The sequence below is a fragment of the Passer montanus genome, unplaced genomic scaffold (genome assembly GCF_014805655.1).
Source record: "Passer montanus isolate IOZ18808 unplaced genomic scaffold, ASM1480565v1 scaffold27, whole genome shotgun sequence".
Taxonomy (NCBI): domain Eukaryota; kingdom Metazoa; phylum Chordata; class Aves; order Passeriformes; family Passeridae; genus Passer; species Passer montanus.
Window position 1 is genome coordinate 3727379 of NW_024367372.1, and position 23749 is coordinate 3751127.

Consider the following 23749-nt stretch of genomic DNA (forward strand, 5'->3'; position numbering starts at 1 on the left):
TGCATGAAAACATTAATTATAGCTTGCCAAGGTTACAGCTGTCAACCCACCTTTCCTCTTTGTTTTATCAGCTTCACTGGAGATGTGCTTACACACCAGTATCCCAGTATTCCAACGGGGAAAAGTTAACTTAGAACTAAAATTAGTGTTTTCTTTAGAAAAAGTGAAAATTTTCAGAGTTCAGAGACCATGGTAGCCATTACTATAGAAGCTGTATATTAAAAAATTAAATAGCACCTCTTTTTTAAATAAGTGAATTAATTTATTCATATTTGTACATTAAATTGTATACAATTTCAGATAGCATTACAGTTAGATTAACAAAAGCTCGTTACCAAAAAAGAAAATACAAAACTAAAAATTATTCTGGAAGCTTATTACAGAAGTGAAGTTTCAAGGTCAAGTTCATGTAAGTCAAATTTGGTGGTATTTGGTGAAAAATTTAGATACTTAAATGTTTAAAAAAACCCACATGCTCTCTATAAAATCATATCTAAGGCAGATTTTTTGTACATTGATTTTAAACATTTGGATAGAGGGAAAAACCTGAGATCTATACCCAAAAGCTATTCTCTGCAGAAGAGACATATACATTTGTTTGCTTCCTGTAGCAAACAGTATATATAATGGTTACTATAAAAGTTGTGCTGTACATTAACTGTAGTGCAGGTCACTTTCATATTAAGTGCCAGTAAAGGCTTAACAAAATATACAAAGTCTTAAAAGGTGAGGCTGTTTAAAGCATTAACTGTATACATATTGCACACTACCGTGAATACTCATGGTTCAAAAAAATACTCGCCTTGCATTTGCCAGTTCTTACATAATGAACCACGCTGGAATGAGAGAGAGAGTCAAGAACAGCAAATATTTCCAGCTGTCAAATCAGCACAAAGTGAGAGGCTGGTCTGTGGAGGCTGGTGTCTGTGTGTGCCCTCAGGAGGCCACAGCTGCAGTTCTCACTGGTCCCGAGACTCATAGAGAAGTTTTGTTGCCTAACAGAAAGGGAAAATGTCAGTGTGAACTGAAGTTTCACTTGCAGCCACCTTATCTGCTTCCAACCCCTCCAAAAACCTCCTTTAAATCCAGGGCTGGCTTTAAATTCTTTCTCTATCTGAGAAAGATTTTTCTCTATCTGAGGCCTGTACTAGCATTTGGGAAGTGCATGGTGACAGGAAGTTTGAGCACACTGTGCTGAGCAGAGTAGAGGCTGGGGTAGGGGCACCTGGGGAGTTCTAAAATGGCAATAAAGCAGCAAAGAGCCACAAAGAGCCCATACACATTACAAATGACAGTTCTGATCAGCAGTCGCTCAGGTGACTGATTTGAGTGTGGCTTTAGTTTTTTCCCACCATAACTTGAATTTAGGAAATATGAACCTTCAGTTCATTACCCATGCAGGGCCTAGCACCAAAAAATTAAAGTCTTCCATTTCCAAAAATCAACAGCTTCTTTGAACCTTCATGAAGCAGTAAAAACAATTAGCTGAACTTAGGATCAAATGAGTATTTCATAGTGCACACTCTTCAGCCCGTAACAAAATCCAGGGAAGTTTAAAGACAAATTCTTAGTTCTTTTTATCTAATAACATATGTAAGATCTTGGCAAACCCTTCAGAGTGCATAAATTCGTCAGGTCTCTGAGCAGAAAGCTAAAGTCATGTTCATTACACCCGGCCATAGCTTCTGTTTTCTAAGCAACATCACCCTGAAATCCTTAATTAAAAAATAATAGAAATACTCCTGAGGCTGAATGCTCTGTCTGGTGCTGCTGAACACCCTATGTGAAGAGTTTCTTCACTCTTGTCTAAGCTTTGGCTGCTTTGCTTACCTTATGCATAGCTGCCAGCCAGGCTGCTGACAGCTTCTTGTTACAGCTGAAGTCTTCACCAGCAGTAAACTTCATCTGTGTCACCTCCTCTGACCCCGGTACCTTGTACTGCAGGATCATTCCTATGGCACGAGTGTTGCCTCCTGAAAAGAGAAATAACATCTGGAACAGCAGCAGGTTTTACCAACTAAGTAACACATTTTCCTGCTCATGAGTATGTTTGGAGAAATGTGCTCATTGCTCATCCAAGCAGCTGCTGGATCTGAGGAGCTCACGACCATGGCTCGTAATGCCAGGCAGTGGAACCTGCAGCCTCATATTGTTTCATTCTCTCTGCCAAGCACCAAGGCAGAACCTGCATCAGCCTTCAGGTAAAGCCACACACCTGGAACACCCTCATGATTTACTGTCACCATGTTCAAACATTGATACCACAGTTTCACAGGGTAGCCTGCAGTCTGTAGGCTTAGGGTCCAATCAGACTGATGGCAAAGCAGGGTCCTGCTGGATGCAGTCTGGCACAGCAGGCAGCAGTTCCTCCAAACCTGGCACAGGCTGGAATGATGCTTACATAAGGCTGGAGAACAGCTGGCAACATCATTTACTTCCTGAAGGAAATTGCTGCCAAAGACTCTGCTCTGCCAACAGTGCAGTAAGCAAGGTGTTTGTATCTCTCTTACTGAGGCTGCAGAGATGAAGATAAACCAAAGCAAAAATACAGATATTTAACAAGAACTTTTAGAATGAGACATTGCTGTCATTACTTCCTGCAGCAGTGGAGTATAAACTAAGCCCTAGGAACAGCACTAGCATACACAGGACACTTCTTACAAAGCTCTTTTTAGAAGTGTCTGCATGAGAGGGCTCCTGGAGGCTATTACTGCGATATCTGAGGAGCCTAAAACAAATCACAATCTAAGCCAAACTCAATCTAGTTAGTGCTGTTAATGCACCTAGCCCAATCAGGAGCCCTCAGCAGGGTTTATAAAAGAGCTATTTTCTACTCTTCTAGGATAAATGGAAATTCAACTTCATCAATTGCTTCTCTGCACCTTCTGGTCAGAATAATAGATTAAGGGTCTACTGAAAGATAAACCAGTGGAAATCACACACTTAAAACCTTGACCAGTTTGCCCATGTCTGGCATTAATAAGACAGAACACACCTTGCATAATAAAGAGGCCTTTCTTTTAAAGTTGTGTAAAAGCAAACCATTAATTAACAGTTCCAGTGCAAAGCCTTTCCAGACAGCACACAGGGAGTACATTCATTTCTAGTATGCCCAATTCAGCAAACGGCTAAGCTGTGATCTGTAACACTGTGTACTGCTGCAGATACCATTTCTCATCTTCCCTTCTCCCAGCACAGACAACAGCACTTTGGTCTAAAGAAGGCCTTGAGTACCTTAGTTCTCCTCCAGAGTGTTACAAAACATTCACTCTTGGTTTATTAAACAGACATATGGGAAGGAACAGATACATGTCAGACTTGAACATAACTCAAGTTGAACAGCAATTATGGATCAAGCAAATAATCAGCACTGCAGAGAAGAAAGAGGTGAGGGGGTCATGACATGCTTGGGTGAGTCATGCTGAAAGGCACTGCAGATACCTTCAGTAACAGGCTGGCTCTCCAGAAGGCTGGTGTAAGTGTGAATATCTTTTTCTACCATCAAGAAGGAAGGCAGGCAGAAAAGAGATAAAGCAGTCAGAAGAGTAGTGAACAAGGAATTACAGGAGCATTAAGTGACTCAGCAATACACCTGGTTGATTTAAATACCAAGGTAAGTTTATTCAAGTTAACATGCTGTACTGACTGAATAATGCACAGATGGGCTGTGCAATTAGAAAAACCCAGCAGTGACAGAAGTGTTGATAAAGAACAATTATTGAAATTCCTGACCTTGTTTGTTCTCATTTCAGTCAATTCATATTCAGTTTCATCCTGAAATACTCTAAAATCTGGTAAGAGATGGGGCAGTAAGTTGCTGCACTCCAATTTAGATGTTACCAGTTTCATTTGGCCACCCCTTTGTCTTGAATAAAATTAAGAAAGAATAGTTGAATTATTTACTCCCCCTCCCCCATTTCATTCTTTTAACAATGTTTGAACCAGTCAAGGCAAAATCCCAGCTGGATTCTGAAATGGAAGCTACCAAAGACTAACAGTTCCCTCCTTTGAGCTCTTTAAGTCAGTAAATATTTGTACATACCCAAGCACACAGGTGACAACCACCCTTGCTCAGGTTCATCAAGAGGCTCTGCCACATTAAGGCTGTAGGGGAACTTCTCCATCTTTAGGTGTTCCCCCAAGTCCCAGCAGCCACATGGGACAGGGTCTCACAGACTGTGCTCTACTCTGAGCAGTTGTAGCCAACACAGTTACACACTGAATGCACTGTCTAGCTCAATAACTGCAGCTTCTTTCTTCTCTCTTTTTTTTTAATAGTTCATTTATATTAAAAGAAAAAATTACCTCCAGGAGTAAATCCCTCTGTAAGTATCTGAACAGTTGAAATCTGTATAATTTCAATTTCATAATGGCTGTCTCCATCCAAAACCAGGTATCTACATAATAGAAGAAAAAGGGTTTTTTCACTTTTTTTCCTACAAGATCAAGTTCAAATCAAAGGAGAAAAATAAAACAATCTCTCAGTAACACTGTTTATGTGTTCTTTGGGGTGAGGAGGGATAGAAATCAAGAAGAAAATACTACTTTTCATTGAAATTTCACCCTTCCAAGACATTCTGATCCACGCTCAGGCAAACATTCCAGTATTGTTGGATCTACCCTTTCAGTCTGATTACTCTCCAATATCCTCAGACATATTACTCTCATATTTTTTTAGGTTATGTAAGAATAGAGCTGTAAGTACAATAATGCTATAGTTTACAAGTGCAGTTTCTATCAATCTTTCTCACCTCTGGTTGTTGGAAAGTCGACAAACCATGAGCTCAGATTTATCAGATGCTCCCAGAGTTACAAAGAATGTAGCACCTGGAAAGAAATGGTTTAGTATTCTAATACAGAATTCAAGAAGCAACATTCAAGTATCAGAAAATACAGCTAATTTTTACTTACTAATACACTGAATTGAGTGAAATGAGGAATAACTGAAATATTAAACTGATTAACATCAGCAAAACACTCAAGTATAAAAAGCTGACCTTTAATTATCATGTTCTGACTTACAGGACCTTTCACACATGCTATGCAATTTCTCCTATGTATAGAAATACAGATGATATCCAAGAGGAATCTTTTAAAAATGAGAAGAGATTTGGAGGTGGCAAAGACAGGCAATTAAAGACCCTCTATCATCACTGTAACACAAATTATTGTTTCTGTATTAAAAAACCCACTTTAATAGCAGGATGTGACTTTCAGTTCTATGCTTGAGAAACTGTAAAGACATCTCTTTTTCATTACTAAAGGCTGGCTCAGTCTTACTGTGAGGTCAATGAACTTCAGCCTTCGTGTTGATTCTTCCCCCTCAAAACTGCTTTGGCAAGGGGAAAGTCACTGTTGCTGCACGGGAGAAGTGACTCAGAACTCCAAGCAGCCCTACACGCCCGACCCCTTTGCTTCCTCCATGCCTCATGCTCCCTCTTACCTAATCCCAATACTGCTGGCCTGGGAAACGAAGGAAATAACATCCAGCCCTGCCCAATGGTCTGCAATCCATGCCCATAATCTGAACCATGCAGCCCTGGAGTTTCACCTCCTCACTTCCCAGCTCACCCAGACTCACTGACCCCGTGCTGCTGAAGGGAGACACAGGCAGCAGCACCAAGGCTGGAGAGGGACATTACAGCCACCATCACCACCTCTCTGACCACAATCTGTGGCTCTACAGCAAGTCAGGAACAACTTCAGAACATGAAAGCAAACAGGACAAGCTTTAAAAAAAGTCTTCAGTTTAAAAGGTGTGATTTAAAAACGTGTCTACGCCCTCATGGCAAAGCAGAGTGAAGAATGATTTATGTGCTCCAGGATGAGCACACTCCCTTCTGAGGCCAGGACCTCCCCAGGAACATCCGTGTCCATCACACGTGGGGCTTAGCTTACCCATTATGCACACTGGCATCATGCTGAGAGATCATCAAAAGGCACTGAAGGATCACAGACTAATTTAAAAACTGAAGTTTCAGCTTTCTTAATGTAATTGAACATGAATTACTGTATTGCATGAAGGTTTAAACCTATGGCAAATTGAGTACTCATGATGATCTGCCATCAACCACAGCTGTAGGCCATGGACAAGATCAAAGCTCTCAGATGAAGCTTGAAACAAGCACTGTATCTTGTTTGAAAATGTTAAAATAGTCTCTAAAGTATTTTTCAACCTTATTTAATGTAACAGGAATATGGCTAAAAGATGCATTATTTCAAGGAAAATGCTAACTGCACAAGCATCTCTTTTAACAGGTATTAAAAATTTGTCTTTAATTAACTCACTCTTTGTCAAGACCAAGAAGTACAAACTGAGAGGTGCAAGCATTGACTACAAAGTGTAAACCTCCCTCTAAATAAACCAGTAACACAAAACCATTAACTGCAAAACAAGAGGCGTGACAAAGAGCAGACAAAACCACAGCCTGCTGGACAAGAAGCACTGCTCTTGCTGTTCACTGGAATTGGAATAAGCAGAAAGAGGAGTCCTGGGTGCTTACCATTCATGAGCACTTTGAGCTGTTTGTCGTAGAACTCGGTCTCCTTCTGCGACACCAGGGCGCACTCCGCGCACTGCCGCACCGGGTCCACGAAGCACATGCGAGGCAGAGGCACTTTTTTACTGCAGCACTTGTCACAGAAACACTTCCCACACCTTCGGCAGTGATGCTAAGCACGAGAGAACACTTCCTTTACTTATTTACCAAGGAAACAAACAGCTTTTTTTAACAATTTTCTCAGGCGTGAAACGTGCAAGCTGAGGGACAGGTAGAAGAAATTAACTGCCACAGTGGCAGACAGGAATCTCTGAAGGCTGGACACAAAGAACTGAGTACAATATGATCAGCAGCACTCTAAGCCTTTGCTGGCACTCTGTAAAGATGCTTCTGGAGCAGAAAGACAGGAAAGGGCTTCTCTGGTTTCCAGTAAATCCTTCGCCTCCCTGTCAATAAAAACCCGTGACAAGAGTGGTTTCCAGATCCCTTCCTACTTCTGAGAAAAGATCTTGGAGAACTTCAACTGAAGTTTCTATTCTTCTTCAACTGAAAATACTATTCTTCTCTTTTAAAACTTATTCTCAAGTTTCTCCCACGGGAAGAATATAAGAATCTTCATACTTAGAACCTAAAGCTATTCCTTTTATCAGAAGTATCAGGCAACACAGCACAAATCCAGTGAAGTTGTGAAACCAGAATGAATACTGCAGTGTGTTTCACAGCCCCTAAATCTGCAACCAGTGGCCTGTGCTCCAGATCAGGGGTGTGACAGTGCCAGCAGATCTTCCTGATGCAAGCTCTCATGACACAACAAGTACTCCCAGGCAAGCAGGAACTCATATGTGGCTCAAAGCAAGCCTGAAAGTTTGATACAAGGAACGGATAACACTGCACTTTTGGTCAGTGTTAGGCTTTCCTTCCAAATGTTCTGCAAAATTCTCTGGAGCATCTATTTCCCAGGGCTACCTCCAATTGCTTCCCACAGCTAACACAAGGGAAACACAGCAGCTTGTCATCTGGTATAACATATGAGTGTGTCTCGTTTAAAATTTCTGCCTCCCTCTCCTTCCAAACAATTAAATTAAAAAAACATGAACTGTGTCACTGCACTACAAGTCACACTTTCACATCCTTCTTCACTTTTGTTAGCCTGTGCTAACAAAGTGTCAATGTAATTATACAAAGGAATGATGTTCCCTCCTAAAAATCACTGCTGGCCTTCTTTGGGAGGGTGCTTTGCAGAGTTCTCCATGTCATACTCTGCACACCAGTCTGCATTCCACAGTGACCTCTTACCATTATTAAACAGAATTTAATGTTAGTGTTTTATCTTCATCCAGTGAGCCTAATTATGTAGTTTACACTTCCTACTTTAATTGGAATTTCTCTCTTCCAAACTAAAGACAAATCCTGGTTTACTTTTCAAAATATGTCAATTTTAGTATTTTGCAACATTTACTGCTTCATATTTCATTAATTTATCTTACCTTTCTAGTTATGAAGTCAAATTTTGTATCACACTGCATACATCTTGGGCACTAGAAAACAGTACAAATCAAGATTAGTCTACAATCTTTTTAAACCTTTAATATACAAAAAATGAGCTTTATATTATGCCCCATAAAAAAAAAACACCTCCAAAAAATTTCTATCCCTTATCTTTTCACCATGAATAGCTTTCATTTAATATTGATGTAGCAAAATAATGTCATCTCCATTTGCAAGACAGAAAAAAAAAAAAAGCTGCCAAACTTCCCCTAATGAACAGTGCATGCTGCCAGCAGGCAAAACTACATCTCAGAATTATTCACCATTCTTGATCATGTTTGGCTATCCAGACAGTCCCAATATTCCAGAGTCAACTGGTTTTCTGTAAGTTGTCCTCACTTTACTCCACTATGGTGCTCTGCTGACTCGCTGAAACATTGTTTACACAATTTAATGCTCTCAATACTCACACATTTTTGAAACATGCTAAGAGATACTTGGTTTTCTTCCAAGCCACCAAGACCTAATGCTTATTCCAGCTACAAAAAGTCACTTCCTGAAATATCTCTTTCCTAAAACAAACTTACACCCACACTCCTTTCAAAAAAATGACAGAAAAAAATTGAAGGAGTTTCTCCCTTCCAACTAAGTAGAGTTTAAGCAGTGACAGTTTTGACTCTGTGTTAGCAACCACAAGTGATCAGTGACTGTTGGACAATCAAAATTTTCAGTATAGAAAGTCACCTGCTGAAGGGTTGATACCCTTAGGTCACTGGATTTTCAACTAAACTTTACATATTTTTATCTACCATATCAAACCCCAAGGTCTGAGCCTTATAATGCAATTTTTGCTATACTTACTTGCAAATAGGAATGCAAAATTATGCCTGACATCTTACTCAGGAGAACATGGTTAGATCCTGTACTAGGTTTTATAACTGTAGAAACCCAAAGTCCTCACACCAGACCATCTCAGCCTACAGCAGAATGTCCTCTCAACCACATGCCCTAAGCTGAGCAGGTGCTATTTGCTAAGCACACAGTAATCACCCTTTGCCTTTAATTAACATATTTCAATGCTGAACCCTTTTTCTGCTATAAATCCCCTCAGGTTATAACAGCTTCTATTCAGGGACTTTTGCTCCAGCAGATACTCAATCACTGCCACAAGTTCAACAGCTGCAGCCAAGACGATATTACAGCAGCTAAATTAAAAATTCTCCAGGAATTTTTCATGTCCTTTTGAAGTGCAAGCTTGTTAATTTTTAGTGATAGTTTATATGAAAGGCTCTGCTGTCTGAACAGACGTTTAACACATTAGAAGGTAATGGCAGTCACTGCAGTGGAACATAAACACCTACTTGCAGAATTTGTTACCACAAGCTGTTTCTAAATCCCACACAGAAGAGCACTGCAAGTGTTCCTGAATTGTTTTAACTAACACTGAACTCAGGCATCCAAACACATCTTCTCACAATGGCTGCAGAAAAGGATATTTCAACACTCACTGATAAATAACTCAGCATGAAGCAATTTCAGCATACACCAAGTTTCACCTCTGTAACAAGCAGAACTCCACAGCTAATGCCATGTTCTGCTCTACCTTGTTTTAATTTTTGACATGTAGTTTAATAGCTTGCCTGGGAGCTGGACCTCACAATAATTTTGGTATGCCTTCAATTTACCTGAGTTCTAATTAATTTTCTTAATGAAAATATTTGGGAGTTTTTTGGTTGTGTTTTGGTGGCAGTGGAGTTTTTTTAGTTTGCCTGAATTGGGGTTTTTGGGGGGGTTGAAGTTTGAGTTTTTTTGTTTATTTGTTTTTTGCCAAAATTCAGAAAGCACAAGTCATGAGCTAGAGGGGAAAAAAAATCAAATCCAAACTCTTCTAAATACTGTTCTACATAGATTTCATACAGAATCTATACTAAACATAAAAGTGGTTTTTAGGAAGGAACAAAATTATCCATCCCCTTATTTAACACAAACTATAGAAAAATGTTTCTGAATTCCAGACCCATGATGACTGCCCTGCCTGGTACAAACAGCAGTCCCAAATAAATCACAAGTCAAGCAGCACATGGTAGCTGGCATTGCAAAATGGGATTTTCCTAGGAAAATGTTCTGACACAAACAAGCTCAAGATACTGTTCCTTCGAGGTATTTCTGCTTTAAGTAACCAGAACGGAGTGAACCATTTGCATAATGTCAACTTCTGCTTTGCCTGGGACAAGACATTTATGGAGAACATCTTGAAAGGTGAATTCTTCCTATTCATCCATACACCGACATAATTAGAGAGCGACTAGATTTGAATTAAGTTTAATTGCTTGGAGGGGTTTTATCACATTAACAGAGAAGGAAGCACCATGCCCAAGTTACTTCTCATGTCTTCAAACAAGAAGATGTGAAGCAAGAAATTAAATAAGAATTCATGTCAGAAGTAAATTAATTTCATGTGCAGTCAATACCAGTATCACCTAGAAAGAGGAAAATGGAAGAACAGATCTGGGCATTAATTTAAAAATACCAAGAGCTGGTTCATTGCAAACTTCTCGTGGTTTGCTCAAGTGAGAGAATATTTCCATAATCCCACTGATCCAGCCAGAGGTGAGAATCCCATCGATGGCCAGGAATCTCTAGTTACACTTCACGTGCTTTATTTGCATAAATAATAACAGAGTGGTTCAAGAAGTGCTGCATGGGAACCCCTGGCTGGGCTCCTCAACACCGTGAACCTTTGCAAAGAGAAGCTCAGGGAATCCCAGCTGGAGCACCCCTGGACAAGGGGGAAAGGGCAGGATGCAAGCCCAGGGCAGACAGAGCTCTGCTCTCTGCCACTGCCCGAGCCTGGATTTGCCAGGGGTCCAAGGGAGCCCTGCCACACAGCCAGTGTCCCTCCCAGAGCCGGGGCCAGGAGAGCTCAGCTCCCTCCTGCAGCCAGGGAGGAGCCCAGGGAACGCCTCCACACAGCTGGCAGCTCCCCTGCAGCACATCCTGTCCTCAGCCAGGAAACATCTGGTGCACAGCTGGGTACCGCAAGGCAAACTGACACATGTCACTCAGCTTCTACTCCAAGCTTTCCTTAACAGAAATGTCATCAATTAAGCTCTGCTGGTGATTAACAAAGAAATTCTGAGTCACACAAGGTACATGCAGAGACCAACATTCTAAGCTCTGTCCTGAGTTTAATGATGCTCTGCACACTTTCATAAATCCCCCTCAACTCATTACCTATATTACAAATAAGATTGCTTCAAAAAGTAAAGTTTTCAGTAGTCCTGCTCCAGGCTTACATTTCAAATTCCTCATAGTTACTGATTTTTAAGACTGTATAATCTTGTGATTAAAAAAAAATTAAAACTTTATTATATTTTGATGCTGTATAAGCTGCACAAAACTACCAACTGCCATAATTCTTAGGTGGCCTTAATTTAAAAAAATAAGCCAGTTGACTCTTCTTACATAAGAAAAATAGAACTACTGGATTTGAGTGTTACTGGCTGCACAGCAAAAGCCAGTAGATTTGAAAAGCCAGATCAGAATTTGCTAATACCACTCAAGGTGTTGTCTTGGACACAGACACTTCATTTTTAATTATGTCTGACATGGTAACAAGAGCAAGCATTCTCAACAAATCCATTGCCTAGGTAACCCTGTGTCTTTAATTTAATTGTTCTTAACAAAAACATGGAATTTATAAGCTTCCCTCTGTATCACATACCTGCTTCATTTAAGGAAAAAGTTTGTAACATATTTGGCAATTGTTAACCAAAGGGACGTCAGGACTCTAGCATACTTCCAGAGATCGAGTAAAATAACTAACCACAAAATCAGAATTGATACTCTTAATCTTGTATTAATAAATGCATTTGAAATAGTTATCTCTATCACACTTCCTCTCAACAGCAAACATCACTGAGCACATTCAGTCACAATTCAACACCCTCAGCCTACAGCTCAGCAGAGAAGCTTTCCTTTTCACAGAAAGGAAACTTTTCAGCGCGGAGGAGGAGCCGGTGCTCCGCACGGAGCAGCCCCGGTGTGCCAAGGATCATCCCGGCTGGAATTCCTCCTCCGCAATCCATCTCCACTCGGGCACATCCACACGCACTGGCGCGGCTCCACGCCACAGAACGCCGCGGCAACAAATAAATAAATAAACGAACAAACAACGGGTTCTGTGTTGTACGTGCAATTAACCCTGGTTACGTGAAATTAAAATTATCACCACGACGCTGTTCGCTCGGCGAGTATTTAAAAGCAAAGCTGGCTGAAACAGCCGGAGCTGTTCGGTTTAACACCGCGATCACTCGCACCAGGAGCCAGAAGGGCTCCTCCACCCCAGCCTCATTGCTTCACTATTTATGCAATTAGTTTCAGACCTACAGGGCCTCCAGAACCACCTTTAGAAGCACTGAAAGCAAAACCGCACAGCTCGCTACGCTTCTGATCGCCAATCGCTCGCAATCTTCGCGGCGGGGCCGCAGAAGAACGAGTGACAGCCCCGCGCCCCCGTCCTTTAACCCACGGGAGGCGAGAGAGCGAAGGGAACGGGGAAAGGCGGAGGGAAAGGAAGCGGGCAAAGGGCGGTGCCCTGCCCCGGCGGTACCTCCTTGTCGGGCACCCAGGGCGGCTCGTCCAGGCCGAAGGGGCTGCGGGCGGCGCGGTGCTCGGGCACCATGCGCAGCCCGCTGGGCGAGCGCACCAGCTTCTTCGCGTCGCCGCCCGACATCTTCCCCCGCGCGCCGCCGCCGCCGCCGCGGGACGGCCGCGCCGCCGCCCAATGGCCGCGCCGCGCTGCGCGACGGACACGGCGCCCAACCAATGGGAAGCAGAGACTCTCTGACCCCGCCCACACCCTCAGGGCGTGACAGCCAATCCCGTGCCGCTTGGCGTGCTAATCCCGCCTCCTTCGTGCCCCGCAACCCGGAAGCGAAGGGCGCCACGGCCGCGTCGCTGAGTTGCAGGAAGCGGCGCACCGAGCCGCGGGCGGCCGCGGCCGCGAGGGACGGCTCCGCAGAGAACCCGCGGTCGCTGCCGCAGCGCCCGCCCGAGGCTCTGACCCAGCCCGGCCCCGGAGCCCTGACCCAGCCCGGCCCCGCCGCTCCCGGCCGGCCCAGCGGGAGGGGAAGGATGCGCCCTGCCATTGGCTGTCCCGCGGGGCAGTCACTGGCGGGAGCTTTGATTGGCCTGCGGCGGGCAGGCTGCTCGCTGATTGGCTGCGCGGGCGGCGCGGGATTCGTGAGGGCGCTGTGGCGGCGCCGCGCGCTGTGCGCCCGTCCCTGTGTCCGTGTGCCCGTCCGTGTGTCGGCTCCTCGGTGCCCCGGGCTGCTGCCGGTCCGTGGGACCCCCTGGCTGCAGCGTGACCGCTCCCGGAGTTTCGCTGTGCCCCGGGCCTCACCCGCAGAGCGGCTTCCCGTGAGCGGAGTGCGCAATGGTTCGGAGCCCGTCAGTCAAGGGCCGGCGTGATCATGACTGATTTCAGTAAGTTGCGGCTTCTAAACCTTCTCAGAATGTTGATTTAAATGGGTGTTACTTTAAAGTAACTCGCCTCTCTTAGATTTATTCTGTTTTTAGCGGCCATCGCAACCTCTCCCCCCATGTTGAAAAAGGATTGTTCATAAAGTCATGTGTGCTCATAGAACTCCCGGCTGTCTGCTGCAATCCTTTATAAAGTTTATCAGAATAATGCTAAGAACCTCTTCTAGGCAGCCATGGGGCTAAACTGTTGTGTTTCAGACCAAAGTATTAAAAGAGTGTGTGCTCATATAACTCTCGGCTGTCTGCTGCAATCCTTCATAAATTCATCAGAATAATGCTAAGAACCTCTTCTAGGCAGCCATGGGGCTAAGCTCTTGTGTTTCCGACCGAAGTATTAAAAGAGCTGTTTAATGTTACAAGAAACAAACAGATTTTAACGATTTAATATTAAATTTGCTTTTAGATAATAAATGTATATGTATATGCTAAACAAATGACTGTCCAGTGCATGAATAATCCTGGGTCATCCTAAACTGGTCATGTGTGAGATTTTTTTTCTGTTTGAAACTGAAAGCCCCGTTTGAAGACTGGCAGGGTAGGAATAAATCCCTGTCCAGCTTGCTTGTGAGCTGCACTCCACAGCAAAAGCACTATGCAGAATTCCAGACAATTAAAACTACCAGGAGCTCTGAACTGCAGGATTATTGGTTGAATTCTTTAATAGGATAAAGATCTGGATACTTCTGACACTGATTGATGCCTATTTTTTCATGCCTGTGTTTGTGATAAAAGCCTCTTTAATCACAGATAATTATGGGATGTGCTGCTCATTGCTCTGCTGTGTCAGGAGATGGACTGGGACCAGTTTGACTTGAACCCTAAAACAATTGCTGCCCTGAAAAAAGGTAATTTATTGCCACTGTCTCACTAACAGACCTGTCACCACAGGGACATCCTTGACATAATTGTGTGCTTGTGGGTATAAGCAGGCAGATGGACACTAACATTTTAGAACTGTAATTAAGTATTTCATAAAGAAGTTTTCTGAGTAATTAAAAGTGTTGGGTTTTGCCCATGGTTCAATTATAAATTTCCAAACAATTTTACAGCTTGTGATGGTACAGTCCACGTGAGTGTTGCCTGCCCACCACACAAGAATGCAGCATAGATAAACCTCAAGTAAATGGGAATTACAAATTGGGAAAACTTTGCTGTGTCAGACAGCCAAAAGTATTTCTAAAAATTCCTCTTGTTTCAGCTGACATAAAATCAGTAAAAGAGATTTTAAACCTGTCTGGAGCAGACTTGCAGAGGCTGATGAAGCTCTCCAGTGCAGACATCCAGTGCCTGCTGAGAACAGTCTCCCACACCCTGAGGAGGAACAGCATGCTCACAGGTAAGGCACTCAGGGCATGGAAAGGCTTCTATCTGGAACTCAGAATAACTGTCACTGGGAGAAAATACAGTTCTGGCTCCTCAATGGCACAGAAATGTGGGTTTAAAATGAGAATGGGAGTGTTTAAAAAAAAAAGCTATCCTAAGGACAGCCCCCCTGGGGGTAAATGGAAGTGAATGGGTGTCGTTTTTCAGGATCCAGCCTGATTGAAACAGGACAAAATGCTTCTCCAGTCTGAAACACTTAAATACAGGAACAAAATATTTCCTTTTTCTTTCACACTCTCTTCCTCCCTCTCACTGTTCTCCTTTTGGACTAAGACTAGTTGAAAAATGTATATCATATATTAAAAGTTTCATAAACTGATTTGTCATAAACACCTCATTCCAAAACAAGCAGGACCTAATAGCTCCTCCTGTACAAATTCTTAATGACAACTCTGTATTTAAAACATATTTTCTTGTGATTGCATGTGTCTTCAGGCTGACCAGATGCCTGCTCTGCTGTTTTGTACTCTGCTATAGCTTTCTATTTCCATAATGGTTGTACTTGAACTTTCCTGTCAAAATCCTCTCCAAATGTAACTTTCCTCAGGGACACCTAAAAGAGTTTGAGAGGGGGAAGGAACTCAGCATAAATTATCAATCTTTGTACAGATATTCAGCAGAGGTTTAATGGGGAGAGAGAGGTGGGGAAGACCAGGCTGAATTAGGTAAATTCCCCATCAACAAAGAAAGCATCTTTTGTAGGGATAAACCTTCTATACAGCATCTATTCTGTATCATTGTGTGTTGGAAAAATAATAAATGAAACTACCTTTTTTTTTTCCTTTTTAATCATTAAAAAACACTCCCAAACCCTGCAGCACTTCAGCTCTACCAAGATAAAGATCATTTCACCTCCCAGCACCAGAGGCTGAGCCTGGGCTGTTCAGTGCTGGACAACTTGCTAAAAGGAGGCATTCCTGTAGTGGGAATCACGGAGCTTGCTGGGGAGAGCTCTGCTGGGAAGACTCAGATCAGTTTACAGCTGTGCCTGTGTGTGCAGTATCCTTACAAGTATGGGGGCTTAGAGTCTGGTAAGTGCTGAACTGTAAACTTGGATTCATGTCCCATTTGAGGGAATACACTGCTTTAGGAACCTCATTAAAGCAGGTGCTTGTTCAGTGCATGTCTAACTTCAGTAGGAAGCCAGTTAGTGACTGATGTGTCTTTACAGAGAGAAAAGCTTGCTGTGCACATCCTGCAGCACAACAAAATTCAAAACTGCTGTTGGCAAAAAAAAAAATTATTTTGTTTTAACTATTGTTGCTGTAGAAAGGGAGGAGGAAGCCTGTGTCACTTCTGAGAATTCTGCCTTAGGTGTGTTTTGCCTGTGACCTTGCTGCTCCTTCCACACAGCACTGGCTTTATCTGGCAGCTCAGTGGCTCCTTGTGGGGAAACTCACTAATTTCTTGGACTCTGTCCACCCACGTGGAAAAATCATGGACTGTACAAATTGAGATCTTGCTTAAAGGGCTGTGAGTAGCCTGTGGCTTACATTACATGATGTCATTAATCAGAGCAGAAGCAATTATATTTTGTTCTGTTCCTTTGTGTGCTGCTGCTAACTGCTGCACATAGTTTAAATACATTTTTATCTGTGTTCCAGCACTTCTCCCTGTTTGTGTTGAAATCAAGGAACAGAGGAAGGTGCCCAACACTCTCTTGGCACTCTCATGTGGAGCCTCCCATGAGAAATACAGCAATTAAAGCTTAGGTTAAATGTGAGGAGTTTTATCCTTTAGCAAACTTGAGGAGAACAGAAGTGCTCAGAAACTCTCACAGGATTCTGCACTACCAGTGGAAGATTTTGCTACTGATTTAAAATTTTGGTGCATTGTATTTTTTTACTGATTAGAAACTTCCCTTCTCATAAGTGGTGATGTTGAAATACCTTTCTTTAAACAGTTACTTCATTAAATTTAGTGCTACTCTTCTTTGTAATTCTCAGTGCAAGGAGGTTGGCAGCAAAGAAATGCTGAAAGCAAACAAAGGCCTCCTTTGCCCCAGGATATCTTTCTGCTGTTCCAGGAATGTCAGTTGTGTTGGCTGAATTTATTGTATATGCCCATACTCATAAGTAATATGTGAATATAATGGAACAAATTAATATCCACATTAGAATTCTGGATTAGAAAATAATGTTTGCAACTGATTCTTGGTAACAAATTGGTTTGGTGCCTGACAGATTATGATCATAGGAATCAAAATTTGTTCTTTCTGAGGTTGATGGGTTTTAGTGGGTTTTACTCCTGTGGTTGATTTTTTGGTGGTATTTTTTGTCAACAACTAGAATAACACATTTATTGGCCAGAATAACACATTTATTGGCCTGAATAACAGATTTGATGAAATTGCTGATTTCTGTTTGGGTTTTGTTGGACTTGTGACTGTGTTTTCAGTGTTCTGAATGTCACAATAACTGTGGATCAAAATACAATTATAATCAATGGAGCATCAATCTATCTAGAAAGGCAAATGTGCATCTGGAAGAACCCCAGTGACTATGAAATCTGAAGAAATGCCCATTCCACCCTTTTTAAGTAAACCAAGGAGAGAACAAGGGACCTCCTGCTTAAAGCAGGTCTGGTTTTCAGAAAGCAAATATTTCTCTGTGAGCCCAGAATTCATGGTAGGGAAATCCCTGTCTTTCAGCATTGAAGCAACATTGTGCAAAGGCAGTCAGCTTAAATAAGCATGGTAGCTGAGAAGGACAGAATTTCTTTTACTTAGGAGTGTTGTCTCAACACAAGTTAGCACAGGTTTTTTACCATGAAATTCATGGTGCTGTGGTTTGGATTTCTGACCAAAGCAGGCAGACTGTGCAGTGTCACTGTGTGGGTTGGATAAATTGGGATACTCCTGATCCCCAAGGGCAGGTGATCAGGTGCTCCACAGCTGTGCACAGTGAGTGTCACCCAGTGGAGAGTACAAAATCCAATTGTCCCAGCTGGTGCTGAAGAAAGGACCAGGCAGCTGCAGCAAAGTCACAGAAGTGGGGTTTTTGTTCATCACTGATTCAACGTGACTGCACAAAAACCAAACAAATATGAACTTCCAGGTCTGTATGTGTAACTTTTAAATGCAGAATGTCTGATGTAATTTGTGTGCTGTTAAGAAAACTGTGTAAGAGCCCTGTGGTTTCCTTGGCTACAGGAGCTGTCTACATTTGTACAGAAGATGTGTTCCCAAGCAAACGCTTGCAGCAGCTCATAGACCAACAGCATAAGCTGCGTGCAGATGTTCCAGCTGAAATCATACAGAAGATCAGATTTGGAAACAGTATTTTTGTTGAGCAGGCAGCAGACCTGGTAAGTAGTACCACAAAGAATGTTTCTAAGACTCTTGATCAATGTGGATTTGAGGCAGTATTTTACTGTTAAGGGGTCATTAGTGGAAGAGCAGCACAATTTGTAACTGGTTTGGAGCACTTCACGATAGTCTCACGTTTTGAGTGTTTCAGTGAGAACCACTCCTTCCCCAGGCAGGCTGAGAAAGTTGGGGCTGTTCAGCCTGGAGAAGAAAAGGTTGTGTGGGGACCTCATAGGAGCCTTCCAGGGTCTGAAGGAGCTGCAGGGAAACTGGAGAGGGACTTTCTGTCAGAACATGTTGACAGAGCAAGGGTACAAATTGAAAGAGAGGAAATTTAGATATTAGGAAAAAATTCTTTACTGTGAGGGTGCTGAGATACTGGAAGAGGTTGCTCAGAGAAACTGTGGATGCCCCATCCTGCCCCATCCCTGACAGTGTTTAGGGCCAGGCTGGATGTGGCTCTGAGCAACCTGGTCTGGTGGGAGGTGTCCCTGCCCATGGCAGGGGGTTGGGACTGGATGATGTTGAAGGTCCATCCCAACCCCTTAACATGATATAACTCTATGAAAACAGAACAGTTTAGGAGTGTAGTACTACACCCTTGAGATTTGAAAGTATCAGTGAAGTCAGAGCTGCAGGTAAATGCAGGTTGCAGTTTTGTCTCTCCCATTTTCTCCTCAGTAAAACCACCAGATGTGGTTACTGGTGGGACTCAGAGATCCACCATGATCCCACATGATTCAAAACTCCCTGAGCTCGTGCTGCAGCGGTGACTGCTGCCGTTCAGTGCCTTGATGTCGCAGCAGGGTTCTTGCCCTTTGTCACTGTGTGTGTGGCAGGACACGTTCCAGCAGTGCATCACGAGGAGGCTGTCCCTGCTGCTGGCGCGGGGCATGGCGCGCCTCGTGGTCATCGACTCCATGGCCGCCCTGTTCCGCTGCGAGTTCGGCGCCGCCCAGGCGCCTCTCAAGGCTCGCTACCTGCAGAGCTTTGGGGCACAGCTGCACAGCTTGAGCACGAGGTTCAGGACTCCCATCATGTGCATCAACCAGGTGGGATATCAAATTGCTTCTTACTCTGTTTAATAAATGGCTGGAGGGTGATGGAGCAATCTGTGGAAATGCAGATTTCATGGTGGTGTATTTACCACCATCAGCTGACTATTAATGCCTGATGGAAACTGAAGCTTCCTTAAACTGATTTGCTTTAGTAAATGCTACCTACTCAAAGTTTATTATTTAAGCTTTTGTAGGCTGTTAATGTTCTCAAAAGTTGTCCACTAAAGCTAACAGAAATAGGTATGTATAGCAACTACACAGAGCATCAAAGCAAAATAACAGAGTTCTTTCTTATCACTGGCTTCAAATGCCATTGTCAGGAGGATTGCTCTGGGAGTCTGCAGGCAGTTATATTCCAGGAGACAGTGAAGCACCAGGGACTTTGCTGCCTTTCTGTGGAACTCAGCACTTTTGTGTGACTGCTGAGATTACTGAGGCACTAAAGTGCATGCACTGCCTTGAGCTGGACCAAAACAAGCCCACAATGATACTGGTCACAAAGAGTATTCTTTTGAGAAAGCAAGGCAAGTCACTGCTCTTAGTCTGCTCACAAACTGAAGGAATATCTGAATGCTAGAGGTGAAGCACTCACACTCCAGTGTGGCCTTGGGAAGGGAATGCGCAGGCAGGCCACTGAGAAACTTCAAAGGTAGTGAAATCATTGAGAACAGGGCACTTTTGGGAGATCTGGGCTTTTGTACTTTTTATCTCCAGCTACAGCACTCAAACAGTTTTGTCACTCTGGGGGTTTGTGGTTTGGGTTTATTTTTTAACAAATAAGGCATCTAGTAGTAGTTTATATAAGCTGTAGCTTGCTAAGTAGTTCTAACACTGTGAACTCAGCTTGTAATTCCCAAACCCCTTTTAGTTTGCCTTGAAAGTATGAGTGTTTTCTAACTTGGCTTAATATATGTTCTGATAACTTGGACTTTCTTGCCTTGGTTCCCTTCCCTGCCCTCCTGCTTGCTGAATACACACCCAGAACCCCAGGTCAGCTGCAAACCTGTTTTTGTGCTGCAGGTGACAGATGCAGTGAGTGAGTCGGAGGCTGCTCAGTGCAGTTGCAGGTGAGTCACCCACACAGAGTGACAGTGTCAAACACACAGCTCTGAGCCATTCTGCTCTTTGTCACTCCAGGGTAGGCTGCAAGATCATGTGAGGAGCACAGGGGCATTTACCCAGCAATGCTGGATTTGCTGGAGATCAGCACTAGCTCGTGCTGTGAAGAGGAAGAAACTGTCATATACATTTACATCCTAATCCTAATCACAAGTTAGCAGGAAAAATTCCCTGGACTTAATGGCTTCAGTACCTACTGACACGAGACTATTTCTGCATCTTGTCTTGTGTCTGATGGAACTGCATGCACCTTCTGTCTGCTTAAAAAATATAGCAGCCAAACCCTAGCAGCTGGCTTTGTTAGTGAGCTAAGAAAAAACCCAAAATAGCATCTTCTGACACCAAGATACTAAGAGGATTTGAATGTATATATGTGTTGTCCTTCAGATTCTGGAACTGACACAGAACAAGGATAAGGTTCAATTATTATTTTTGCCTGGTTATCTTGTATTTCTTTTACTGGAGAAAATTGCACTTTTTCCAGGAAAAAAAATTGTTTTAAACCTTGAGTTGAAAGTCACACATATGCAGTGTTCAGTTTACTCAACATTTCTAAATATACCTGCAAATGGAATCCAAGGCCAACAGTTAAACACTTCAAATATTAAAAGTTCAACCATTTTTCTCTTGTGGTTTTCCTGTTGCAAGGGAGGCCTGTTCAGAATGGAGGTTGGTATTCCCCCTAGCTGTAGTTGAAAGAATGACAGCTGTTCTGTACAGAAGCACTTCTCCTCCAGCTGTTTCCTTGCCACAGGGAGAAGCTGTTTTGTGTTTTGTGAGTAAACCCTGTCACCTCTGTTTTCATAGACCCACAGTTTTCAATATATGTTAGAGAAACAGTAAATGATGCCTTTTAGTGCAGTTTTGTTACAACAGGAAGTATCTCAGATGAAATCCATGCATGCAGAAACGTGTCACACTTCCCTTACAGGGCAGTGGGTAGCAGAGTCACTCCAGCCCTGGGGATAACCTGGTCCAACCAGCTGCTGATGAGGCTGATGGCCAGGCGGGAGCCCGGCCCCGCGCCCGCAGCGCCGCGCTGCGCTGCCAGCACCAGGACTCTGAGTGTTGTTTTTGCTCCTCATCTCCCTCCATCCTTCTGCTACTATACAGTACAGTTGGAAGGTGTAAAAGGAATAAAGTAATGCTTTTGTATGGTAAAGCCTCCTGCTCCAAAAATGTTCCAGGACTTTGCTTTAGGAAGAATTACCGGTGAAATGCAATTCTTGCTAGATGAGAGAAATTGATGGTGAAGTATATGAACAATGGTATGGCTACATTTAGCCTTGTCTGCATTGTGCAAGACTATCTTTTTACACTTGGATGTTCAGCTTTTCCTTGTGAGATGAGTGTCCTGGAGGTTCTGAAGGAAAGGGAAGCTGTGGGCAGGTGGAGGCTGCACAGTGGAGTGGGCTTTAGCAATCCCCATGATGGGGGAGATCTGATGTCTAAATTTTATTTTAATAGCATGCTCATCTAGAAACAGCATTTACTGCAGTTTTGTACCCTGTTTCTAGACCCAACAGGACTTGAAATTCAAGCAGTTTATGTTGCCTGCTGGTGGTTCTCATGCTGCCAATTAAGGATAGCCATTCTTTGCCACAAAGCAGCTGTACTATTTTAAAACAATTTGCTACCAAGATTTTACCAGTTTATGTTGCCTGCTGGTGGTTCTGGGTCTCATGCTGCCAATTAAGGATAGCCATTCTTTGCCACAAAGCAGCTGTACTATTTTAAAACAATTTGCTACCAAGATTTTAAAGAAAACAATCCCATAAAGTTACTTTATTTTACCATCTTACTGTAAGAATAAAAATTGCACTGCCTTTGTACTACATGAGTGTATCTAGCTTCATAGCACTCTTTAAAATTTTTTAATGGTTCATTTCCACTTTTTTCCTGCTTTCCAGTCCTTCCCCTTCATAGCAAAAGCCTCTTTAGTCTCTTTTATTTGAAGGACAGCAAATCACATCCCCCATCCCCTTGTTCTCTTTGCCCATTGCTGAAGCTTTGTAGCCTCAGGGCAAGGTCTGTGTTCTCCCTGATGCTCTGCCCTGCTCTGTGCTTTGCTGGATCAGCATTCTTCATGGGCTTTTGGATTGCTGCCTCTCATGTCCTGTCCCTGCTGCTGGGCTCTCAGCTCAGCCATGATCCTGAAGGGCACCTTCAGCTCTTTTCATCCATTCAGATTCTATTGCTCTTCTGAGGTGATTTTTGTTGTTCAGTTACAGCTTCACATGGGTTTTCTTCCTGCCTTTTTGCTATTTGTCACATTTTTCTGCTGTCCTCAGACCACTGCCATGACATCCACTCTTCCTATGGCTGAATTTTCCTTTGCTCTGTCCATGTGAAAGCAATCCAGGTGAAGTTACACTGTCCAGAGGCCTCTGTTCTGTGGGTGCCTGCTCTCAGCAGTGAGTGATGCTCACACACTCATCAAGCTCTCACATTTCTCCTCCTTCTGCTGCTGGCCCAGACAAGAACTCCACATGTTTCTGTGGGGTGACATTGCTCAGGTCTCTTGGCCAGGCACCCTGTGTTTGTGTAAAGTTGCCTCCCTCCTCTGCCTTTCCCCCATCACACTCCTTCAGGACATTCATCCTCTTTCCATGTGGAAGGATGCAGCTGGGTAGCTGAAAGGGAAAGTTTTGTCTGGCTGTGAACTGCCTCAGCTGGAACTATGGCAGAAGATTTCTCAAGGGACAGATGAGTATGACTCAAGGAAAAGAGACCCTGTGTGACTGCCTGGGGAAGTTCCAGAGGAGAACAGGCACAGCATGAAGCTGAAGGAAGGAGACCATAAGCAAGCAGAAAGGATGAGCTGTTTTCAGTGCCTTCTGCAACCCCTTCAGATGTCCCAGGGGCCCTTGTGCAAATAGCACAAGTTGTGTCTCAATCATTTTCCTAAAATGTCTTAATTCTCTGTATTTGGAAATGACCACACAGCTTCTTTTAATAAAAGCCAACCATGAAGCTTAGAAACCTTTGTGTCCTTTAAGGAAAAAGTGAGAATGCCACAGCTCAGAGGCAGGGCCACCTCCTCCTCTGAACCCTTACCTTCCGTGCCTCCTCCCTAACAACTTCAATGAAGATCAACTGATGTAGCACAGGTAACACTCCAGCTCTGTTCCTGCCTGTGCATCTGGGCTGCAACTGCAGCCAAGGTAATGTTCATCCTCTTGTGCTGACTGGGAAAAGCAGCCACAGAGAGCTGTAGCTGATTAATGGAGTCACCAAACCCTACCTGGATATTCATTTACAGAAGAGTCTCATCAAATGCTGGGCTCCAATCCCAGGACTTTGCTTTGCTGTGAGCCACGTCCAGAACAGGGTGAAACCTCCAAAAGCTC

General features: G+C 43.3%; 2 protein-coding genes across 5 annotated transcripts; one reads left to right on the forward strand and one right to left on the reverse strand.

The window, feature by feature from the left end:
• Window positions 1–240: 240 nt before the first annotated feature.
• On the reverse strand, window positions 241–12846 carry ZFYVE21 (zinc finger FYVE-type containing 21). Of its 3 annotated transcripts, XM_039712517.1 has the most exons (8): window positions 12601–12840; window positions 7988–8038; window positions 6504–6672; window positions 4752–4827; window positions 4306–4397; window positions 3442–3495; window positions 1831–1973; window positions 241–995 (listed from the first exon to the last, which is right to left on the reverse strand). In XM_039712517.1, exons 1-8 carry the CDS (start codon window positions 12721–12723, stop codon window positions 960–962), a joined length of 744 nt encoding a protein of 247 aa, XP_039568451.1. In that variant the 5' UTR covers window positions 12724–12840; the 3' UTR covers window positions 241–959. The 3 variants fall into 3 exon arrangements, with proteins under 3 accessions (XP_039568451.1, XP_039568452.1, XP_039568450.1); XM_039712518.1 differs by lacking the exon at window positions 3442–3495 and having other exon boundaries at window positions 12601–12836; XM_039712516.1 differs by lacking the exons at window positions 241–995; window positions 1831–1973 and having other exon boundaries at window positions 3363–3791; window positions 12601–12846.
• A 181-nt stretch (window positions 12847–13027) lies between these two features.
• On the forward strand, window positions 13028–21984 carry XRCC3 (X-ray repair cross complementing 3). 2 transcript variants are annotated; one of them, XM_039712514.1, is made up of 8 exons: window positions 13028–13475; window positions 14280–14377; window positions 14731–14868; window positions 15734–15946; window positions 18067–18221; window positions 19059–19274; window positions 20301–20347; window positions 21331–21984. In XM_039712514.1, exons 2-8 carry the CDS (start codon window positions 14323–14325, stop codon window positions 21542–21544), a joined length of 1038 nt encoding a protein of 345 aa, XP_039568448.1. In that variant the 5' UTR covers window positions 13028–13475; window positions 14280–14322; the 3' UTR covers window positions 21545–21984. The 2 variants fall into 2 exon arrangements, with proteins under 2 accessions (XP_039568448.1, XP_039568449.1); XM_039712515.1 differs by having other exon boundaries at window positions 13031–13475; window positions 19062–19274.
• The last annotated feature ends 1765 nt before the right edge of the window (window positions 21985–23749 follow it).

Excerpts from the sequence above, each read along its gene's own strand:
- ZFYVE21 (XM_039712516.1), bottom strand. The coding sequence starts at position 12,723 with ATGTCGGGCGGCGACGCGAAGAAGCTGGTGCGCTCGCCCAGCGGGCTG. Across the intron at positions 8,039-12,600 it reads CCTGGGTGCCCGACAAGGAG|TGCCCAAGATGTATGCAGTG; the intron begins GTACCGCCGGGG and ends ACTGTTTTCTAG. Across the intron at positions 4,828-6,503 it reads GCTCAAAGTGCTCATGAATG|GTGCTACATTCTTTGTAACT; the intron begins GTAAGCACCCAG and ends ATTTCTTTCCAG.
- XRCC3 (XM_039712514.1), top strand. The coding sequence starts at position 14,323 with ATGGACTGGGACCAGTTTGACTTGAACCCTAAAACAATTGCTGCCCTG. Across the intron at positions 14,378-14,730 it reads AATTGCTGCCCTGAAAAAAG|CTGACATAAAATCAGTAAAA; the intron begins GTAATTTATTGC and ends CTCTTGTTTCAG. Across the intron at positions 15,947-18,066 it reads GTATGGGGGCTTAGAGTCTG|GAGCTGTCTACATTTGTACA; the intron begins GTAAGTGCTGAA and ends CCTTGGCTACAG.